The sequence below is a fragment of the Eulemur rufifrons genome, chromosome 20 (assembly GCF_041146395.1).
Source record: "Eulemur rufifrons isolate Redbay chromosome 20, OSU_ERuf_1, whole genome shotgun sequence".
In the NCBI taxonomy this organism is placed as follows: domain Eukaryota; kingdom Metazoa; phylum Chordata; class Mammalia; order Primates; family Lemuridae; genus Eulemur; species Eulemur rufifrons.
In genome coordinates this window covers 29211844-29235556 of record NC_091002.1, presented here as the reverse complement: position 1 = coordinate 29235556, position 23713 = coordinate 29211844, and the positions used below count along the sequence as shown (strand labels likewise).

Sequence of the window (23713 nt, the reverse complement as noted above, 5' to 3'; positions counted from 1 at the left end):
CCTTCCTTGGAGCCACCCAGTGTCTAACCCTTTTTGCTCCAGTTATATATATTACATAATTGTCAACAGTCCAGAAAGGTATAATAAAGTAAAAGGGAAAATTAAAAAAATTCACCAGTACTATAAACAAATGTTGAGCTCAATTTAATGATAGGCATACTGAAGTATTTAAGGGAAAGTTACTGATGTCTGTAATTTACCTTGAAATGCATCAAAAATAACATGGATTGGTGACTGGATAAAAGGATACATAGATGAACAGATATATGGTGGAGTGAGCATAGTATAGTGTTAAGGATAGAATAGCCACAGACACATGGCTATTCACTGTCATATTTCTTTTCTTTCTTTCTTTTCCTTTCTTTTCTTTTCTTTCCTTTCCTTTTCTATTTTCTTTCATCTTTCTCTGTTGCATAGGCTGGAGTGCAGTGGCCCAGTGGCCTGATCATAGCTGACTGTAACCTCAAATTCCTGGGCCCAGCCTCCTAAGTAGCTGGAACTACAGGTGCATGCCACCACACCCAGCTAATTTTTAAATTTTTCATAGACGTGGGGTCTTGCTATATTTCCCAGGCTGGTCTCAAACTCCTGGCCTCAAGCAGTCATCCTGACTTGGCTTTCCAAAGTGCTGGGATTACAGGCATTAGCCACAGCCTCCAGCTGTCATATGTCTTTATGTTTGAAGTTTTTCATAATAAAATATTTATGAAACATTGCAGATAGAGCCATCCTTTCATTCATTTATATATCTATATCTATATCTATATCTATATATATATATATGTGCCAGCGTTCTTAACCAGAGGTGATTTTGCCCCCAGGGACACATAGTAATGCCTGGAGACATTTTTGATTGTCATATCTGGGGCAGTGTTGGTGGCATCTAGTGGGTAGAACCCAGGGATGCTGCTAAACATCATCCAATGCACAGGACAGCCCCCACAACAAAGAATGACCCAGTTCCAAATGTCAATAGTGCAGAGGTTGAAAAGCCCTGGCATACATACACACACATCTCTGAATATACATATTCGTGTATAAATGTGTATATATGTTTATACATGTGCATATTATACATTTATGTGTATTTTAAACAAAATTGAACTCATAGTTCTGTAACCTGCATTTTCATAATGTATTATTTTCTCAAATAATTAAATTGCCTTTCACACTGTCATATTTTAATGGCGATTGTAGGCATATATGCTATGATTTATTGCACCCAGCTATATTTGGGCATTTTTAGGTAGTTTACCCATCTCAGTATACCTCAGTAGAATCTGACAGATAGGTCTCTATTCTGTCTTGTGAAGGTCCCTTCAGAGAGGAGGACTCATCGGTCGTCCTTGAAATCAACTTGAGTGTCAGCGTTCTCTGCAGCTGGGGCATTTGTTCTCAGACTGTAAAGGGTTGTCGTCTTTCCTTTGGGTGTTTTCCCCAGAGGCTGTGGCAAGCAGAGGCAACAGCCAGCAATGTGGCATCTCACTCGTCCTGGGCCACTGTTAGAGCTGTGTGGAGCTGGGGGGAACAAAAGCTATGTCATCCCATTTTGTGTCCTCCACTCCCACGCCCCACCCCATCCTCCCTGCTGCCCAAGTTCTGCTGAGTTTCCAAGGACACAACCTGACATTAACCTCTGTCTTCTCCTTTCAAATACAGGCCTCTCCTTCTGATGAAAAGAGAAAGGAAGAATGGACTACAGTCACCAAACTTCCCTGGTCCCCTGTGGACAAGATAAATACATTTCCAAGTAAGATGTTTTGCTACAGTGCTCTGTCCCCAGTGGCCAGTCCTGTGTTGGGACGCTGTGGGTGGACGGCAGCCGCTGGCAGAGGGATCTCCCCTGTACATCAGACAGCCAGGGCTCCTGTGTGTAAGAAGGAGCAGAGCAGCTGAACTTGGACCTAGCGAGAGCATCATCAAGGCGGCTGCCACAGCTAAAGACACGCCCCCCCCACCCTGAGCCTGGAGGTTGAAGTAAAGGGGGGTCAAGACATGGGACCTTCAGGGGCTGGAGAGAAGTGGTGTCCAGGAGAGGAGTTGGCTAGTGGCTGTTTGCTATGGTCTGAATGTTTGTGTCCTCTCCCAAATTTATATGTTGAAACCTACCCCCAAGGTGCTGGTATTAAGAGGTGGAGCCTTTGGGAGGTGATTAGATCTGAGTGCCCTTATACTAGAGGCTGAGGGCACTTGTCTGCCCTTCCATCATGTGAGCATGCAGTGAGCAGGCGCTGTCTGTGAAGACAGGGCTCTCACCAGATACTGAATCTACCTTGATCTTGGACTTCCCGTCCACCAGAACCATGAGCAATAAATCTCTGTTGTTTATAAGCCACCCAGCCTGTGGTATTGCAGCCTAAATGGACTAAGACACTACTCACTGTTCTGTCTGTGGTGTTCCACAGGGGACTCTTGGCTGGGGTAGTGTCTCCCCGGGCTGCTGTGGTTCTGGCTACAGTTGGCACAGGTGCCCTCCGAGTAGAAGGGGACAGTTTCATTGCTTTCTGTGCACTAAAGTCTCTTGAACTCAGTCTTTTTGCTAATCTGACAGGTTGTGCCAAAATGGACTTTTTTGAACTGTAAGTTTGAGGATATATTTTTATGTCTAGCACAGGGATTTTATATACTGGATGCTCTCTATATCTTAATTAAATGTTTAACTGATCTGAGACTAAATTGCTTTAAGTCTGTAGACACACTCAGTCATGCACAGACACCAGTTGTGTGAGATCCGGATCATTCTTATCTCTTTCTTGAAAGATTTCCCCAGGGACTTTCTACCAACCAGAAATTTTAAATCCTGGCTTCAGATCCGTTGTGTTCAAAAGTACCAAATAGCTTTTTGTCTTAGGTTACTTGGAATCACATTTTTCACTAATTCATTTCAGCTGGCATAGAATGATTCCAGTTTATCTAGGTTTAACTTGTCAGGAGTTTCTTGGAATTTCCAGCAGGTTTTGACTTCTGGTGTGGTCCAAATACCTCTCCATTGCACGGCTGTGTTTAGGGGGACTGAACTCTGTCACCTCTTGCCTGAGAATAGGCAAAAGCGCCCAGCAGCCCCCTCATGGAGCGCAATAACACTTGCACTTTTAGGTAAAACTAGATTTGTGTATTCCACTGTTGCTGGGAGTTTGTAAGTCTTTAAACACATGATAAGATCGTGTCTAGGAAGCATAAGTCAGTGAGGCCCAGACCTGTCCCTTTTAATCTGCTAAAAAGCCTAGAAGTTTCTGGGTCTTGAGAAGGCCTGCAGTAATTGTCCTATCCTCACTCAGCATGCTTGAGGCGGGAAAGGCCGTGCAGGGACGGGAGAAACCCTGTCTGTGGGCTTCCAGGTGTGTTTGTCTCTGTGAATCTGTAGCTCATTAACACCTGATTATTCAGCGTGGGTTTGCGGGGTGCTGTCCGCAGACAAGGCCTGCCCTGTGTTCTGGAGTTGCCCCCTACCTTCAGCCTGCTCTTGGGTGGTGTTTACTCTTGACCTTGATTCTGGGGAGGAGAGTGATGGGGTGGCGGTGGTAGATTTCTGCGTGTGCCTGTGTCTGTGGGTACACACATGTGGACAAAGCGGGGTGACTGGAAACCAGGTTAGAGGTGAGATAAAGAAGGAACAACTGCATTATGTGGCTTCGGCTGAAAATGTTACACCTCTTGTACCTTTTTCCCCTAAGGAATGAACTTCTCTTGCATCTGAAGACCTATAACTTATACTACGAAGGCCAGAATTTGCAGCTCCGGCACCGAGAGGTAAGGAGTCCTCAGGGAAGGCCTGTGAGTCTCCTGCCCTGGATGGCCGGCCCAGTCTTTGTCAACGTGTTTCCTCGGTCTAAGGGTTCCTGAGGTCCCAAGAGGTCATAACCTCTCCTGCCACAGTGAGTGGCCTCTCATTTAGGATGTTCCATCCAAAGAACTTCAAGAGTCCTTGGGGTTCTTTGGAAGGAGACCCCATGCCCAGTTTTGTTCTAAAAAGGATGAGTTTTTCGGTTCCATTCCTGCCCGTGTGTGGCTGGGCTAACACAGCTTCAGAGGGGAGATTTTTCAGAGGGAAGCTTTCATGAAATCACTCTTTCAGAAGTCTCCCAAGCAGGCTTCCTCTTGTTGGGCAATTTAGGAACTTTACCCAGTCCTCTAGGTTTACATGTCTGGGCCCAGTTCGCTCCAGGGACCTGGGCGAGTCACACAAGCTCTGAGTAGTTGGCTTTGCCCCACAACTGCAGTGCGTTTTCTCGGCTGCCTTCCTGAAACGCCCTTTGTTATCCATCTGATGTTCCCCACCCCCAGCCTGAATCTAAGCTTACTCATCCTGTATACATTTCGGGAAAGCCTGTTATCAGATAGAAGATGAGTTATAAAGGAGTCTGATAGAGTAATTTATGCTCAAGTGTTCTTGACTGATAAGAAGGTACATATGTGTCATACCCTTCGAAACACATTTTCAGGTCAGCAAGCCATGGTGATTTAATCCATAGAAACAGATAGCAGCTGATGGAATTTCAGCTACGAAGGCAGCCTGTTTGGGGACAGTATGTGGATGCAGTGACCTTTTCTGTGTCCCTCAAACCACTTCACTTAGGCAAAGTCCTGTTTCAGGCTAAACTCTGTTCTATAATTGTGCAATGTAAAGTAATGGTACCCACCTAGACCAGCTGGGAGGCCATATATATATATATATATATAGCTATGCATACATAAGGTCTTTTTCCCCCAAATCCCCAAATGCCGTGAAGTTGTTCCATCCCTCTCCTACCTTCTTCTATGTCCCCTTCCCTCTCTAAGACATGGCCCAGGTTAGTTGCTCATGGGGCAGATGTCATTTTCACCTATGAGGCTAGTCCTGAAGATGTGGCCACGACCCAAGTCTGACACTTGTGGGCCCTGCCTGTAAAACATGGGTTCAGAAAGGTTATTCTGAGACTGGGGAAGAGAGGCCTGACTCTTCTAGGCATTGTCCTCAGAGCTTCTACTAATTAGTGGCTGGGCCATGAGCAAGATTTTGGTTCTTAAATAGCTTTCCTGGGGTCTGTCCTATAGAATAAATCCTCAAAGTGCTCCACGATTAAAGGGTGTCATGGTCATACATGAGATCCACTTCTTTGGGATAGAACATAAAAATGCCCTTGGGTGGGTTTTACATTTAGCTTATTAGTCAGCAACTTCTGAGTATATAAACTGGGAACTCCTGCAGGATTTATTCATCTCTTAAAGAGTTGTCATGTAACACATTAACTTATTATAGGCTCTGGGACATTCTGCTGTTAGGAAATCTGATTAACACAGCCCCTCCCAGCTCACAATCACTTGATACTCTTTTGAAGGCAACAGTTCATCAGGCAGAGAATGAACTTGAGGAAATGTTGCTTTAAATCTCCTTCATCTAGTGCAGCGGTCTCCAACGCCCAACCTTTTTGGCACCAGGGCCTGTCTTCATGGAAGACAATTTTTCCACAGACTGGGGAAGGTGGGGATGGTTTCTGGATGATTCAAGCACATAACATTTATTGTGCACTTTATTTCTATTAGTATTACATTGTAATATATAATGAAATAATTACGCAACTCACCATAGGTTGGGGATCCCTGATCTAGCGGGTCAGGTTGCTAAACATGTGTTTTAGCTAAAGACATCATTTCTGATAGGAGGGGAGGGGGAGTAGCTAACCGGACAATCCAATTCTTGCTTCTGTTAGCAAAACTAGTCTCATTTATTTTAAGAGATGTATTCTGCTATCTTTAAAAGTCATTAGTACCTTTTTTTTTTTTTTTTTGGCTCTTTCTTTTGCTCTCCCTTTGCTGTGACGATGGGTCCAGTTGTCATCTGTGGCGTATGCATCACGCTCTGTAAGCCTGTATCTTGCTCTTGCTCTGCTCTTGCTCTATAATCCTATCTTTCCTCTATGAACCTCATTTTCGTGCTTGCCTTAAAAAAAAGTCATTAGTACCAAAGCAAAAAAAAGTTTTATAATTTGCACATGTATATTTGAATTTCACGGCAACTTTCGTGCTGACCTGTGAGGTCAGCTTCAAGGTCTGGGGTAGTTTGCAGTAGAGAGTGTCTTGGAGCTGGAGTGTGGACTGGGCTGCTGCCCGCATCCTGTGAATTCAATCTGGGTACACCCAGCAAGGACACATGAAAGATGCTGCCGTTTGTTCCCCAGCGTGGTCCTGGCTTCCGTGGGACTTTTCTGGGCTCACTGTGCGATTGCTCTGTGGGCAGGAAGAAGACGAGTTCATCGTGGAGGGACTGCTGAACATCTCCTGGGGCCTGCGCCGGCCCATTCGTCTGCAGATGCAGGATGACAACGAGCGCATCCGCCCCCCTCCGTCCTCTTCCTCCTGGCACTCCGGCTGTAACTTGGGGGCCCAGAGGTGAGTGAGGCGAGATGGGGCCGGGAGACGGTGGTGCCTGGGGACTCTTTGTGTTCTCAGCAGGTCAGGGCCACCTTGTCCCAGCCACCCTTCATCCTGGCTCCTGTCCCACCACTTCCCCTGCCTCGTCCCCGCTTTGGGCTTGGGGTGAGGAGAGAAGGGGCAGACACTGATGTGATGGGGTCTCTGTCCTGTCACCACAATCACTGAGTGAGGTCACAGGGAGGAGAGGAGCTGTTGAGACAGAGGGGGAGCCCCATGCCAAGGCCAGGGTGATAGCGTCCCCTCCCTCGTGGAGAATTCTGGAGTCTCTGAGGGGTGTTGCTAGGGGCTGGCTAGGCCCAGCCTGCAGACTTCTGACCGGATGCCCAGGGCCCCAGCATCCTCTCCGCTGAGCTTGCTTCTTGTAGAATGGCCCCGCTCCAGAGACATTTAGGACTAGAACCTTCTGACCAAGGCACTCTGAGTCTCGGGGAACCTGCAAGGGGTAAAGGAATGTCAGACCTGTCTGAGCCAGCCAGCGAGGCCTGCCAGGGCCCTGATCCCTCCATGCTACACCTGGACTGAGTCGCCAGGTGATGGCCAGCAGTTTGGGAAGTCTCCTCCTCTGGGTCCCCACTGGAAGGTCTGTGAACCTAGCCTGTTCCTCCCCATCCTCCACAGCCAAATGAGTAGCCCTTTGGCACACCCTTTTATTGTCTTTCTGTGTCTTCAGTTTTCGGGATCGAGTGACTAGCCTTGCTCCATCCTGGAACTTGCTGACGCCGACGGCCTTCAGGCCAGAGCCTGGGTGGAGCGCGCCGGCCCCCCAGCCAAAACCACAGTGATGTTATTTCTGGTTTAAATGAGAACCAAGCCCTCTCTCTTGGCCACATCGAACATTTTGTTCAACTCCACAGCCAAATCTATCTCTCTGTACAATTGAGAGAAACCTAGGATGTGGCCAAACCCTGGAGCTGCTCTGGTTTCTTTCCAAGGAATTTAAGGAGGAAAGTTGTTGCCCATCCCATTGGCCACTGGGACGTCTGGTCAAGGTTCTTTGGTTTCATCTAACTTTGCTGGAGTTTGATTCGGCACAATCACTGTATTGGATTTCCAATGGGCCAAACCCTTTTCACAGCCCAGCCCTGAGCCCCAGACCATTCCATTCCATTCTATTCCTATTACATTCCATCCAGAGAGGCTCTGACCAGACCCATTCTGCAGCTCAGAAATCTTTGAGTTCTATCACGATAGGAAGTTCTTTCAGATTTCCAGTTTCAGTTGTCTTTTCTGAACACTACCATCCCTGGAACATGAAGCCTGTCTCTACTGGGTCCCAGGGAGGCCATGGTCTTCTCACCATGGGATGGTCCTAACTGGTCAAATATGATTCAACTTTACCACCAAATCCTCTGTGGATTTCTGATGTTTCTCTCTATGCTACTCCCATTGTTCATTTTCACCTTGAGAAGTTATTTGCTAGTTATCACAGCAAACCCAGCTGTTAGCTTGGACTGTCTACTTGTGGCCCTTTCTCCAGCTTGGCGGAGGACTCTGTCCTTGTAACCCTGAGAACACTGTCATCAGCGCCCCTTCCAAAGCCACCCCGACCCTTGTAGCCATCAAATATTACCTTTCATTCCCTTCAGATGGCAGAAGCAATTTATGAGTGATTCCTCTGACAGAGATGGATCTGAACTGGAATTCTGTCCTGTGAAACAAACAGCCATTGTCAGGATTTTCCAAATAACCCATATGTGCTTAGAAACTCAGTGCCAGCAACACACGGGTTTTGTTCTTTGGTGTTCTTCATCCTGGGATTGATGAATTGGGTGCTTGTGTTGCTGCAGATGCTTGGAAAGAACATCTCTCTGCAGAACTCCCCCCTCTCCAGGCGCCGCTCAGCCTGGGAGCTGGGCCAGCCTGGTGGGATGCTCAGGGCAGCCCACGTGCACCCTTCCTCGCCTGATGGGTGCTGGTACCCAGCCTGGCACAAGCAAAGTGCTCCCCTTGCAGGAATGGGGTGGGGTGGGTTGGGGCAGGAGGGGGGGTCTCCCTGCAGGGGCTAAACCAGTCTCCCTTTTGTTTGTCTCTGCTGGCCTCCCCCCCAACAGCAGCATCCTGAAGCCCCTCACCACGCCCAGCATTCAGATCTCAGAGGTGGATGCACCGCCTGAGAGTGACCAGACGCTGAGTCCCACAGGTACACGCCTCGTAGAAGGAGCTTCAGGTTAGGGGCCAACTGCGTGAAGACCGCTGTGATAGCTGTTATAAACAGATATTTATTTTTGAAAATATAAAATTTGTATGGTTCAAGATTCTAGGCTGGGCACAGGGGCTCACCCCTGGAATCCTAGAACTCTGGAAGGTGGAGGCAGGAGGAGGATTGCTTGAGCTCAGGAGTTTGAGGCCAACCGGAGCAAAAGCGAGACACCATCTCTATTAAAAATAGAAAAGTAATCTGGGCTCAGTGGTGTGTGCCTGTAGTCCCAGCTACTCAGGAGGCTGAGGCAGGAGGACTACTTAAGCCCAGGAGTTTGAGGTTGCAGTGAGTTGTGATAACGCCACTGCACTCTATGGGGAGTGAGACTCTGTCTCAAAAAAAATAAAAAAATAAAAATAAAAAAAAGAAAAAGAAAAAGAAAAACTAAAGGTATTACAAAGAAAGAATTAAAAGTTACCCACCTCATCTGCCCACCTAGAAGCCAACCAAGAACATCCTCCCCAGGGTATTCCATGCACATATAAGCAAATACACACCAACATACCTTTATGGTTGGATGTGATTTCTTTTTTTCTCCTTTTTATTAATATGTAAGTGGTAGCATTTTGCACATGGCTTTTTTCACTTATCAGTTTATCTTAGGGATTGTTCCATACAAATCTGTAAAGAACTTCCTCCTTCACAGCACTGCATTATTCCATTCTACGGAAAAATGATAATTTATGTAATCACATTCTATTGATAGGTAGTTAAGTCATGTTCAGTCTCTGCCGTGACAAACAAGCTTGCAGTGGGTAGCCTTATACACGTGTCCTTTTGCATATTTATCAGCGTGTCTGAAGGATTCTTTCAAGTGGAATTGCAGGGTTTGAGGCTATGAGCCTTTGTAATTTTAATAGATATTATCAATTTGCAATATCTTTTTTAATATAACATAGATTAAAACTATTTTAATAAAACAGATTAACCTACTTGTGCTTCACTATTTGATTAATGTCAATATTTTATACTTGTACACACAAGGACAGAAATATGTCATAGTTTTGTATATTTATGTGCCCTATTAAGCATTTTATTTCCAATTTGTTATTGTGGTAAAATACACATAACATAAAATTTACCTTCTTAATCATTTTTTCGTGTGCAGTTCAATGGTATTACATACATTCATAATGTTGTGCAACCATCACCACTGTCTGTCTCTAGAATCTTCTCGTCTTGTAAAACTGAAATTCTATATCTGTTAGACAGTAACTCCCCATTTCCCTTCCCTTTCCTTCCTTCCCTCCAGCCCCTGGCAACCACCATTCTCTTCTCTGTCTCTTATGATTTTGAGTACTCTGAGTACCTCATATAAGTGGAATCATTCAGTATTTGCCTTTTGTGACTGGCTTATTTCACCTGGCATAATGTCCAAAAGGTTCATCCGTGTTGTAATGTGTCAGAATTTGTTTGCAGTATCTTGCAAGCCCTGATATTGTGCTTGTCCTGTGACAGATACTGTTCTAAGTGCTTTATGTATATTAAGTCACTTAAACTCCCATGACAATCCCATGAGGTGGGTGTTATCATCATCCCCATTTTATAGATGAAAAAACCGAGGCTTGGGGAGGTTAGTAATATGAGGCACTAGGGGAGCTGGGATTTGAACCCAGGGAGTCTGGCTCAAAGTCTATGCTCTGAACCTTTTCACTGCATAACTTCTCAATCAATTGTGCATTATGTTTTTCCTCCAGCAGAAAGACTATTTGTATAAAATATATATATTTTGAGGCAGAGGGTGCTGTAGCGTTGGCCACAAAGAGGGAACCATGTGCAAGCTGTCCAGGGTCCAGACAGACAGCTCATTTTCCTCTTTCCTCTCAGACGCCAGGGGTCTGAAGCCCCTGCAGGAAGACACCCCACAGCTGATGCGCACACGCAGTGATGTTGGGGTGCGTCGTCGGGGCAATGTGAGGACCCCCAGTGATCAGCGGCGAATCAGACGCCACCGCTTCTCCATCAATGGCCATTACTACAACCATAAGGTAGAGTGGACAGGGGGTGGGAGACGGGGCCAAGTCCCCTTCCTGGGCCGCTGTCACCTCAGGGCTGCAGCCACGTGGTCTGAGGTGGGACCCCTGGGAAGCCAAGTGGTGCTGTTTAGGCTTTGGGTGGCAGGTGGGCTGCAAGCTCTGCTGGCTTCTTGAGGGATAAGGGTGCCTAGTCAGAGGCTCTGAGACCTCCCTAGGGTGGTGGGTGAATTCAGGGGGGCTGTAGGAAGCAGCCCCTGCTGTAGCCTTGAAGACCCCACAAACACACCTCTTTAACCCCTCCCAGGTCAATCTATGTGTTCTGTTCTTCCTGCACACTGTGCCTGCTGGCTGGTGCACGGTCTGACCGTCCCCTGAGCTAAGGGCTGCCTCCCAGGCAGAGCTGCAGGCCTCAGATCTGGGGGTGCCAGTGCACCACCCACCCCACCCCAAGTTAGCTGACACCTCCTTCCCCTCGTGCTGCTTGGTTCACATCCTATGCCCTGAGGCAAGTGCCTGGTGGCAGAGTGGTCAGAGCCCTCCTCGTGTAGAAGTCCCCGTGGAAGGGTCTTTGTGAATGTTTTATGTGGAGAGGACCTCACTTATCGAGTCTGGGTCCCCCTCCCCAGTTCTGCCATTTGGGGAGCTCAGACTTGAGCTCCCTGCTAGAGCATGAACTGAATTAGGCGAACCCCAAGGGCTGCTTTGTCTATAAAGCCTGCTGCTTGCCCGGCTGCCAGGGGGCTTTCCGGGAGTACATTTCGAGTACCATTTTTGAGAACCAATGTCACTGTGCCCTATACTGCATGTGGGTTTTAGTATTTCGTCCTTGTCCCACCCTGAGCTGGACTCCTCTATCGACAGACATCAGTGTTCACGCCGGCCTATGGCTCTGTCACCAACGTCCGCATCAACAGCACCATGACCACCCCGCAGGTTCTGAAGCTGCTACTCAACAAATTTAAGGCAAGTTCCCTTTGCTAGGTGGCTGCAGACAGGGTTACACATGTGCTTTGGGGACCCCTAGAGGGGTAGTGGGGGGAGCTGTGGAGAGTGTATGGTTTGGGGGGCACTGGGCAGTGGGTTTGGGTTCTTTAGACTCTCACTGTTCAAGGAAGGTCCACAGCACCAGCATCACCTGGGAGCTTGTTGGAAATCCTGAGGGTGAAGCCAGGGCACCTGTTTAACGAGCCCTGCGTGGGATTCTGGTGCCTGCTGAAGTCTGAGAGGCATCAGCCCTCGGGTCCTTTATGGGCTGCTAGGAAGGGCCCTGGGACCTGCTGACTGGTTTTGGGCTCAGCGCACAGATTGACTTCTAGGACACAGTTGGGGAACCTACTTTGAAAAATGATACTTAAATAGATGTGCAAATTATGGTGCATGAATGCTTTTAACATCCTGTTACTCTGTTTTCCATAATCTCCTTATCATTCTTTTGGAGACCAGGTAATCTTATTTTTACTAGAAGCCAGTGTAGCCTAGCTGCCTAAGAGCCTGATCTCTGGGTTCCAGTCCCCACCTGTCACCTGCTAGTTGAATGAACTGGAGAAGTTCCTTAACCTGCCTCTGCTTCTCCTTCCTTATTCATAAAATGAGGACGATGGTACCTTGTCACGGTGCTGTCATGAGTGTGGGATGAGTTAGAACATGTGAAGTGTGTAGAACTAGGCCTGGCACATTGCAATAAATTTTAGCTATTTTTATCTGTCATAGTCACGCCTCGTACGACGACGTTCTGGTCAATGATGAACTGAATATACGCTGGTGGTCCCATAAGATTATAATACCGTATTTTTACTATACCTTTTCTATGTCTAATATGTTTAAATACACAAATACTTGCCATTGTGTTACGATTGCCTGCAGTATCCAGTACAGTAACCTGCTGTACGGGTTTGTAGCCTAGGAGCAGTAGGTTGTACCATCTGGGTTTATGTAAGTACACTCTAGGATGTTCACACGACGAAATCACCTAACAAATTTCTCAGAACGTCTCCCCGTCGTTAAGTGACACGTGGCTGTATTATTGATAAAGTTATCCACCTGTCCCATCTCCTCATCACTTCCGAGAGCTGTTGATATATAGCTTTCCCTTCAAAAGAGCCTAAAATCAATTTAGCTTCACAGTGTTATAGAAGAGGGAAAAGCTCAAAGTGAGGATGTTTAAATATGTGCTTTCAACTAGTACCTTTTGCTCCTGATTCAGATTGAGAATTCGGCGGAGGAGTTTGCTTTGTACGTGGTCCATACCAGTGGTGGTAAGTCAGACGACCGCAGTGTACTTTAAAACTTCTAATTAACTCAAAATAGCAAGTTAAAAAACATACCTCTGCCTTGCTTGTTGTTTGGGTTTTGGAAACTTCCAAATGTTGTTTGCCTCCAAGGCTGATGGGCTTGCTGGATGAACCCACTGGGAATGCCATATATGGTCAGTAAACAAACTCTAAAACCTAACTGCCTATTAAAAAAGGAACTAGATTTTCTCAAGAGACACATAAACCCAATTCCTCTGAAGGGTTTGAAGCACCATAGTATTGTTGGGGGAAGGAGGAGGTTGTGTTTAACAGCACCTGTTAAGTGGTTCATTTGACAAATCAGTCTCCTAAGGTGTCTGTCCCTTTGGGCCCCTGAGTTGACCACTACTCAAGATGAGAAAGGCCTCTAGCCAAACTCATGGCTGCTTCTGGTTGTGTGTGGTTCCAGAGAAACAGAAGCTGAAGACCACCGATTACCCCCTGATTGCCCGAATTCTCCAGGGCCCATGTGAGCAGGTCTCCAAAGTGTTCCTTATGGAGAAGGACCAGGTGGAAGAAGTCACCTATGACGTGAGTCCCCTTTTGCTTGGGTGGTCTGCCCTCAGGAGGAGGGGGATTTGGTGATGTTACCTGCAACTGGGGTATAGCATGACTTTTTGACCAAGGACCGTGTCCCCTTTCACTGCCATTGTTCAATACCAACTGTTCATGAAGGCAGGTTGAGGGTGTGCCCTGTGGGAGTTGTTGGAGGAATTCTCAGGCAGAAAGTGATTTCCATAGAAGGCATAAATTTCTTGAGCCTTTCTAGGGTACTATAAGTGGCCTGAGAACTTCCTATGGACACTCTCTTAGCAACATCAAGAAGTTAACAGTGTATTAGTCAGCTTTTGCTGCAGTAACAAACATCCCCAAATCTTAGTAGCTTATAAACAGCAGACATTTACTTTTTTGCTTGTGATTCTGTAGGCTGGTAGCAGGGGCTCTGCTCCAGGCTGTGGGTTAAGTTCAGTCTGCAATGTGTATCTCATTCAGAGGTTCAGGCTCCAGGGCATACTCCTCCTCCTCTATATGCTCCTCCTGGGGGACGATGGAGCACAAGAAACCATGCCAAACCACGGAGTGCACTTGAAAACTCCACTCAGATTTGGCGTATGTCATGTCCACACACATTCCATTGGCCAAAGCAAGTCACATAGCTGAGTTCAGTTTTCATGGGGTGGAGAAATACACTTCTCCCGTGGAGGAGGGTTGATAGAAGAAGAGGGGTGGATTGTGGTGCCGGGGGGAGGAAGCTGATTTTAAACATTAACTCACCTGGGAGCCACCCACAGCCTCTCTGAAGCAAGTTCACATTTGGATGCCTGTTTGAGCCTTGAGACCCCAATCGTCCCTCTGCACCATGGTTTCTTAAGTGCTCTTAGTGGAGAACAAAGAGGTTTGTTAAATATCATGGGATCAGTTCTTTCTCTACATTGATGTATCAAGAGAAAGTGCTTTTCTGTGTTTGACATCCCCCCATCATGGACTGGATACGTGAGATGAAAAATGAGAAGCTATGGGGTGGTGTCATGTACATGAAGCGATCTTCATCGCAGACCCTCTGCCAGCTTTGAGAAGAATGAGGCTTGGTCCCCACCTTTAAGGAAATCCTGGGTTAGTGGAAAAATAGATCTCCCAAGGCTTTGTGCCTTGCCTGTGAGTGATGCCAAAAATAACTGGAATAACACTGGGAGGGGCTTGCACCCCAGAACTTTACTTTGTTCTCCCCAGGTGGCCCAGTATATAAAGTTTGAGATGCCTGTTCTTAAAAGCTTCATTCAGAAGCTCCAAGAGGAAGAAGATCGGGAAGTAAAGAAGCTGATGCGCAAGTGAGTGTGGCCTCCCGGGTGCTGGGTGGGTTTCCGCTGGGGCCTCAACCACAGGGACCTCTCTGTTCTGGTGCCTCGCAGGGACTGTGCTGAGCTGCTGCATGGGCCTAGGTCTTATGGGCTTTCTCTGGGGGGCTGACCGCTGACCAATATGGACCTCAGATGGGGACACGAAACTTAAGTGTATTCGTCTCTCTGCTTCTCGTGTCAGCTTCTCATTTCAATGTGGAATATCAAAATGTCTTTTGTCTCCCCCCTTCTATGGAAGAACCCTGAAAAGAAGGTGTTGGTTTCAAATTTCTTTGGGGTCTAGATTCAGAAATGGGGGAGGTGACTTTATCCTTGTTTCCCAAGTGTATGATCAGGCTCCCAGCAGGACACAGATGCCCACTCCCGGGAGGGTCTTTGAGGGGTGTTTGATGAATGGACTCTTTACAGAGACTTGGGCAGAGGCTGGGGTGACTGCAAGGGATGGTGCAGTCCTGGGGCTAGCTAGTGTCACCACCCCTTGCCTAACTTTGATTGAGGGCAAGGAGCGCTAACCAAGACCCAGAGGTTCTGGGATTCCAGGAAGGTTGTCTTAGTGGAAATAGTCTGAGCTGCCTACCTCAAAAATCCTTTCTTCCCACCCTTCCTCCCTTTTAAACATTTCTTTTCTGGAAATTTCATTTGGATTAAAAAATCCAGTAAAGCTTCTTTCTGGGGAGGATTTTATGATTACTTTGCCATGTTTAGTCATAGAATAGACTGCATCTCATAGATATGATAGAGTAAGTGATTGATTTTTGCCACTGGAGAATAAAGCCAATGCTATACTTGCTATATCAACAATAACTAGAATGTTATCAGTTAACATTTATTGAACACTTACTATGTCCTAAAGTATAAAAATAGCTTTTGCTGTGCAGTGCAAAGCCCTAAGCATGAGGAATATGCCCATGTAACCCTGAACGACAGTGCCCACTGCAACGGCTGTGGCGCCACGGCTCAGGGAAAACTGAAGTCACCCACCAGCCGTGGACTTCCATGCCTCGTCATTGCTATGGCCTCTTCTGCAAAATGCAGGTTCTGGTATAGGGTTGAAGCACATGCAGTTGCCATTTTTGTAGATCCTCTAAAAAGGTCAAATATTGGCAATTTCATATAATCCTGCCTACGTGAGGGTCAAAGAGCTACTGTGTATAGAAAATCTTATGTATAGTGTCTTGGGCATAGTAAACACTCAGTTAATGGAATGCTTATTATTGTTATTTTTACCTTTTCATCCTCCTTTTGCCAGATGTTCTAATCATAGTAAAATAGTCTAATTTGGACTTGGCCTCTTTATCCCCTCTCATCCTGTTGTGGAAATGAACATAAGCAATACAGTGGCTAAAGAGTCGGCCAAAAATGGAAGTAAAGGGGCAGGACACTTGGCCCACCCCATTACCTGGTGTTACCTAGAGTCACCTTGGTGTCACCTGGGTGGTCAGGAAGGTCGTGAGGAGGGCCGTGTTGCTGCCTGCTCTCCACTGGGGCCTGTTTCTTGTCCCCAGGTACACCGTGCTACGGCTGATGATTCGGCAGAGGCTGGAGGAGATAGCAGAGACCCCCGCAACAATCTGAGCCACAGGAGTGAGGGGATCCAGACACCCCAGGAGCCACCATTGACCTGAGCAGACCCACAGGAGGCCAAGCGCCTTCTTTCCATGGAAACGTTTAAATGTAAACCTCTCCAGCTCCGGACAAGCCACCGTTTGCTACCCGGAGCAGGATGAAGACGTCAGCAGACAGCCCCCCGTCCCTGAATCTCTGCTCTCCTTTCATTCACTCACAAAGACTTTTGATTTAAGGAGGACCCCAAACGTGTGTGTGTGTTTTTACACTTGCGTGCAACACGCACGCGATACGTGTCTATGTGCCTACCTGACATTTTCACATGTAATTAAATTCCAAGCAACAAGCACAAGTGCCATGAGGCTGGCAGAAGTGCTGCCCATGGGCAGGAAAATCAGAGGAGATGCTGATCTGAAGGGTTTTAAGTCAAAGAAAACCTCAAGTGCCACGGAGCAGCCACAGATGTTTAGAAGGGGCAGGAGGTTCTCCAGTCTTACCATTTGGGGTATTTATATGTTAGTTAAATTCTCCCCATATGCCTAGAAGGATCAGTGAATATGAGAACCTTGGAAATTAACAAAATAACAGCCCCTATACCCTTAGGGCAAGTCTGATGGAAAGAAACAGACAACCCATCAGTGGGGTCGTTGCAATAAGCCCACAAGTTTTTACACTGGAAACTTTGATTGTTTTGAATAACAAAGATGTATGTGATGTTCTGTGTGGACCCCTGTAAAGAATGGATTCTGCCTCCGTCCCACCTCCATGGCCACCTCTAGGAGACAGGGCAGCCTGCGTGTCTCTGCGTGCCAAGCTGCTGGCACACCTCTCTGCTGCTCCCTCAAGTTGAAGCAAAGGTCTCATGAAGCAAAGATCTTGCCAGGTGTGCACGTGATGCTGAGCAGCGAGTGTGGCCAGAGCATGGCTCCCTCCTTCTGGGGTGGTGGCCGGGAAGTTTCCGAGTTCCCTCCTTCGTGCTGAAGGGCGGCGGTGGCTACCGGCAGAGACGACAGGTGCCTTGAGCCCAGCCCATCTCCGTATCATCAAGGGTCTTCCTGCACTTGGACTGGGGCTGTGTGTTTGAAGTCGAGGTTTATTCTTTCCAGCCTCTTGGGTTCTTGCAAGTTGCCCTCACCTCGTGTGCAGAGATGGACTCCAAGAGTGAGGACTCGACCTGCTACTGATCGAGGGTGGGGCTCAGGGAAGCTCTTTAGGTGAAGGTGCAGAGGGAGGACAGAATGTCTCTGTTGGCTTCTCTGAGCAGCCATGCAGGTGATCTTTAGGGCCAATCCCAATGAGGGGAAAGGCAGAGATGGTCTGTCCACTGTGGCCCACATCAGGAAGATTGCCAGGCAGCTGGGTGCAGCAGTGTGGCTGATACAGTTTGAGGAGGGACAGACAGATGCTTGGAGCTGGGTGCCTGGCTGAGGAGATCAACCGGGCAAGACCAGGAGCTCCTAACAGCAGCGTCTCTGAGCCTTGCTGGGGTAGGGGCCCTCCCCTTCTCTTCTCCGCCCCCTATCCAAGGAAGGTTTGCAGAGCTGGGCAGTTGAGGAAAGGAGAGCCACTGGCCGGTGCCTCCAAAGGAAAGTGGACCCTTTCGGCAGAGCCGTTCCTGCCCCGGGCACCCTTCTGCCCCCTACTATGGCTTTTGTAGAAGGCCCACAGCTGTGGTCTCATTGTAGACTGCAAAAAGAAGGCATGCTGCTACCTGGCATTTTGTGGGGTCTCTCAGCAAGCCTCCCTCCTCCATGGGGACACTACCACCGGCCCCTTGGGGCATGGAGTGGAAACCCAGAGGGGCTTAGTCTCAATCATACATCTCAGTAGGCTCCTGAAAAATGCACAGAATTGGGGACAAAAAAGACAAGGAGAGGCTCCCTGTGTTACAGATGGGAAAGAGCAGCTTTGTGAATGCAAACATACCTCCTGAGTTTTGCATTTGAGAAGATGATTTGGAGAGCAGCTCTTCCAGTACTTTTTATTTTGAATGTTCATGTTCAAAGCCTTCGTTGGCCCCAATAATTCTCCTTGGGGCCTCGGGGTTGGGGAGAATTTCCACAAAGCAAATTACTAACCACTAACTCTTATTGGACAGCTATTCCTAGTTTGTAAAAGTTCTCTTAATTTGCACTAGCACTGCGATAGTGTTAAATATGGAAATGTTGCAAAATGCCCCCTTTGCCAGATCACTTTCTAAGAAAATGATGCTAGGTAGACTCAGCTTTTCAAAGATTGGGGGGTAGGGGCTGGTCAGGGCAGGGAAGCGAGGAGAAATCAATCACATCTTACACAATGCACTTCCACTTTTCCATTTTGGCCCGCCCTGTTTAGAGATCATTTCTCTCATCCTGATAACCCGATTAGAAATTTTTGGAAAAGTTCTTTGAAATAGCAGCGGTTGAAACAGAGACATTTCTTCCCGGTATGGATAGGATTTTCTCACTGGTATCACATGGCCTTGCAGCTTTGAACTCCTCCACCGATCTGTGTGGGTTTATGTAATTGTGTGCAATGAACCTGAAATGGTGTAAAGAACAAAAGGCCAATTTATAGGGTTCTGTGGGGTTTTTTTTCCCAACTTGGGAAAAGCAGTTTAGCCGCATCTGGCTTCCCCACCTGGGGCTTATGTTACAAGGCGATCAAGTGAAAGAAAACCTTGAGCCCATCTGGCTGGGATGGTGGGATTAAGCAGAAGATCACATCCTGGATCACATGAGTGGGGAGGTGAGGGCTTAACTGGGAAGGGTTACCTTGGGGAGGGGCTGAGAAGCACACACGGGAGGCTTGCCCGGGCATGTTGGCAGGGAGCACACGCGTCTCCAGGCTGGACAGACTTGAACTTCGAGTTGAGGCTGAGGCGAGAGGATCTCAGATCAGCCACCCATCCATGCAAAAGATGCTGAGGCTCGAGGTCCAGGTTTGGGTCTGAGACGTGCTGATGCTTCAAGGAGGAATATTTTCACCCTTCCCTCCTCGCCCCGGAAAAGAAACAATCCTCTCTCCTAGAAACCTCCAGATAAAGACATTTTATCATCATATCAGTGGCCTATGATGACCCCCCCAAAATCGGTTCTCCACGCAAAAATGTCTTCACAGGAATCCTTCTCTGTGCCGTCAGGTGGCTATTTCGGAGCGTCAGGAGAGCGGAAGGGGAAATGAGCCACAGAGGGGCAAGGAACTCTCTTAAGAAAAGAGCAGTTCTCTTTCAAACAACACCGCCGCCGGAACAACAAAAAACCACATTTTATTTCAAAGCTCTGTAGCACAGAGAACATGGCGTCATAGTTACACCTCCAAGAGAGACATTTCTATGTGAACGGGGGAATTTCAGTGTCTCCTGGTGACCAAACCCTGATACGAGGGCTGACAGGAGATCACCCTAAGCATCCTTTAAGTTTCTACTTAAACTGCTTTACACGAAGTCTTGCTTCGGTCAGATGGGAGCAGATATGATGTCCTGGAGAGGTACATATAAAAACGAATGTGGTACCCTTCTTTCAGACGGAACTGAAAGCTTTACCTTATTGCAAGGGGAGGTTAGAGCACCCCTTGTGTTTTAACTGAGCACAAAAGCCGCACAAGCTATGAGGGGAGAGCCTCCTAGACGGAGTCCAGACCCTGGGAGTCCTCCCTGCACGTCGCAGACCTGTTCCAGGCTGATGTTTTTGGTGTGTAATCGCTAGTGTTTCCTAAGGGTTCCCCCACTCGTTTTAGCCTCGTGGAGTGTTCTTTTCTTAATCCTAACTTGTCTTTTCAGTGATGGTACGTGACCTGGTTCAATGTTGGATTCTGGACTTAAAAACCTATGCGTTTAGGCATCTTAACATAATTTGACAAGGCCTCGGTAGGGAGCCGTACATTTTTTGTAACATTTTGATATGTTTTAATGCACCTGACTTAGCTCTTATTGAAATAAAGCACTTTTCAAAGAGAAGTCCCCTCGTGGATGGGTCTGTGTGTGTCTGCTGGGTGGGGAGCTCTGAGTTGTGACAGGGTGGCCAGAAGTTTGGAGACAAGCATGTGACGGTGCCCCCAGGAGACAAGTGAATTTTCTTCCCCCAGAGTTTCTGGTTTGAACTGCTTGAGCCCGGCCGTCATGCTCCCAATGGGAAGTGAGATGAGAACGCCCTGTGAGGAGTCTCTATTCAGGCCCCGGGGGAGCCAGGTGTTGTGGAAAGAGCTGGAAACTACTATTCGCTGAGGCTGGATTTTCACAGCGACTCCACCCCTGGCTCTTTAGGACCTGGGGCCTACTCAATGAACCTTTTTCTAGGTCTTGGTTTTCTCACTTGTAAAATGGCCAAGCCACACGCTGCGGGGTCTGGGGACCTGGGCTTGCCTCTGTTGGAGGCAGCCTCCCCACGGCCCCCAGTATCAGACTTTCAGTTCCACCCTATAGTGTGGGGAAGGTTGATTTTCTTTGTCAATTTGGCTAGGCCACGGTACCCGGATATTTGGTCAAATACTAGCCTAGATGTCGCTGTGAAGTTATTTTTGAGATGAAATTAACATTTAAATCAATAGACATTGAGCAGATGACCCTCCGTGATGTGGGTGGGCCTCATCCAATCAGTTGAAGTCATTAAGAGAAAAGATGGGTTCCCAAGGAACAGGGAATTCTGCCTCCAGCCTGCCTGTGGGCTCGAACTGCAACTTTAATCATGTGAGCCAATTCCTTAAAACAAATTCTCTCTTTCTCTTTCTACATATACACACAAACACACATACACACACATCCTATTTGTTCTGTTTCTGCGTCTCTGGAGAACCCTGACTAATACACAGAGGTGATGTGGTTGGTTCATAAAGTCTAATATGTGATTGACAGTTGTCGTCCTAGGAAACCTGGCATGAAGCATGAATAATGACCATAATAATTTGGCCTCTAGAGGAAGCTAACAGCCAAGACAAGATTTTTAATGATGCCTTCCCAAACAACGCATATAGATACAGAAGAAGAAAGAGAGAAAGTTTGAATAAATCACATTTCCCTTTGAGTGTTGCTTCCACTTCCTATATTTAGTGTTTGCAGTCGAAAATGATAGCTCTTTGGTTGCTGCCTTAACTATGTTGGGGGAAATAGATAATCAGTCAGTTAACCCTTCCAAGGCTGTGAGATAGTAGATGATCAGTCAGTTAACCCTTCAAGGCAGTGAGACTTTTGTACTGCCCATCACGTGGATGTAGGTGATACAGACAGAACATAAATGGTTCCTTTGGGAGTCTGACCAAGACCCCCAATCAGGCAGTAAGCCTTAGAGAAACTAGAGTATCTAAAATCACCCAAAAAATTCTAATAATTGCCATCTGCTAAAGGAGCCAGCAGTTCTTGGCTTGCTTAATGGAAACAGATTTCATGAAATAATTTGATATTGACTATTTTAGGTAATAAAGTAATTACCGAATGGAGTTTGCTGTGAGTACAAGACTTTACTGTGAAGTTTTGAATGCATTCTAATAGTTTGCTGGAATGTTTAAATGTAAGCAAACTCTACTGAAAATTGAACTTGAGTAAAATTGACATAACTATTTTCATTGTAAAACCATGCAAAAGAAGAATTACGACTTATGATTTGTAAGTTTTGTAAGTATGTAAATTAACTTTATATAAGTAATGAATTATAAATATATATTTTACAAGTATGTAAATTAAATTTAAAAGTTTTAAAGCTGTAGGCCCATTGGTAGGGACCGTAAGTCTTGGTTTGCTTGGGACACTTCCAGTTTTTTCTGTTGTTCTACTGTAATTGTTAACAGTATTTTCTTCCACTCTCAAAATGTCCCAGTGTGGATGATAAATATGATCACCCTACATGTTGCCTAAAAAGCAATTTTATCATAATTTTAATGAGAAGTTTTTAAGCAGCGGCCATAAGTTGGATTTTTCTTTCTTTCCTTTTTTTTTTTTGCTATCACAAACTCAGGACTGGACATAAGTTGGAATTTAAATGTTGTTAGGATAGAAGTGAAATCTAAACACAAATTTTGGCAGAAGGCAAAATATAATATGGATATTTTATATACCAATATTTTGCTAACATTAATTTAATTATTCTTGCATTAGAGCAAGATCCATTTTTCTTACTAGAGTTTTAAAATTGGACCCATTGCCATTAACTCATGACTTTGGTTTTTATTTTTGAATTTAAAAATTATTTAATTTTCCAGTTTTATTGTGGTATAATTAGCAAATAAAATGGTATATATTCAAGGTGTACAACCCGATGATTTGATATACATATTCATTGTGAAATGATTACCAGCATCACATTATTTAACACATTTTTACCACACAGTTGCCATTTTGTGTGTGTGTGTGTGTGTTTGTGTAATAACATTTAAGATCCACTCTCTTTACAAATTTCAAGCAAACAATATAGTACTATTTTTTTTTTTTTTTTTTTTTTTTGAGACAGAGTCTCACTCTGTTGCCCAGGCTAGGGTGAGTGCCGTGGCGTTAGCCTAGCTCACAGCAACCTCAAACTCCTGAGCTCAAGCGATCCTCCTTTCTCAGCCTCCCGAGTAGCTGGGACTACAGGCATGCGCCACCATGCCCGGCTAATTTTTTCTATATATATTTTTAGCTGTCCATATAATTTCTTTCTATTTTTAGTAGAGGTGGGGTCTCGCTCTTGCTCAGGCTGGTCTCGAACTCCTGAGCTCAAACGATCCGACCACCTCGGCCTCCCAGAGTGCTAGGATTACAGGCGTGAGCCACCGCGCCCGGCCAATATAGTACTATTAACTATAGTTACCACGCTGTACATTAGATCCCTAGGACTTATTCATCATATAACTAAAGGTTTGTACCCTGTTTTTTTGGATATGACACCAAAAACACAGGCAACAAAAGTGAAAACAAACAAGTGGGACTACATCAAACTAAAAACCTTCTACACATCAAAGGAAGCAATCAGCAATATCAAAAGACAATCTATGAAAATGGAGAAAATATTTGCAAACTATATATCTGATAAGCAGTTAAAATGCAAACTATATAAGGAACCCCTACAACTCAGTAATTCGTGACTTTGAATGTTCCTGCTGGTTGCTGAGCCCCTTGAAGCTGCCCCTGGTGCCCCCTACTCACGCCTGAGCAACCATCTCCAAGGCCAGCAGCACCCAGATTTGGGAATTTTACGATATTCTCCACTGAGAGAGCCCCGGGCTTCTGAGAGGGTAGCTGGTGCCAAATATTAGGGCAGAAGAAACAGGACAGCATGGGTACGTCTTGCTAATGGAAAGTAATTATGTCTCAGAGATGTCTGGGGTATAATTTGGGGAACAAACTGCCAATGAGAACTCCCACGCATAGCAAATATTGAATGTCTGGGGTCAGCTTTGAGTTGGTTCATTTCATTCTCCTCTGAGCACACGGCTGTCAACCCGAAGGTACCCGCCAGA

The 23713-nt window shown here is 46.4% G+C and overlaps 1 protein-coding gene across 1 annotated transcript in view; it reads left to right on the top strand.

The window, feature by feature from the left end:
• RASSF2 (Ras association domain family member 2) overlaps positions 1–16748 on the top strand; it is a 33812-nt gene extending 17064 nt beyond the window's left edge. The window contains exons 2-11 of the mRNA XM_069495547.1: positions 1660–1750; positions 3675–3750; positions 6218–6369; positions 8466–8554; positions 10442–10602; positions 11452–11553; positions 12794–12845; positions 13291–13412; positions 14613–14710; positions 16246–16748. Of these exons, the coding sequence (XP_069351648.1) occupies positions 1692–1750; positions 3675–3750; positions 6218–6369; positions 8466–8554; positions 10442–10602; positions 11452–11553; positions 12794–12845; positions 13291–13412; positions 14613–14710; positions 16246–16315 (981 nt within the window). The 5' untranslated portion in view covers positions 1660–1691 and the 3' untranslated portion in view covers positions 16316–16748. The remainder of the gene's footprint in view (positions 1–1659; positions 1751–3674; positions 3751–6217; positions 6370–8465; positions 8555–10441; positions 10603–11451; positions 11554–12793; positions 12846–13290; positions 13413–14612; positions 14711–16245) is intronic.
• The last annotated feature ends 6965 nt before the right edge of the window (positions 16749–23713 follow it).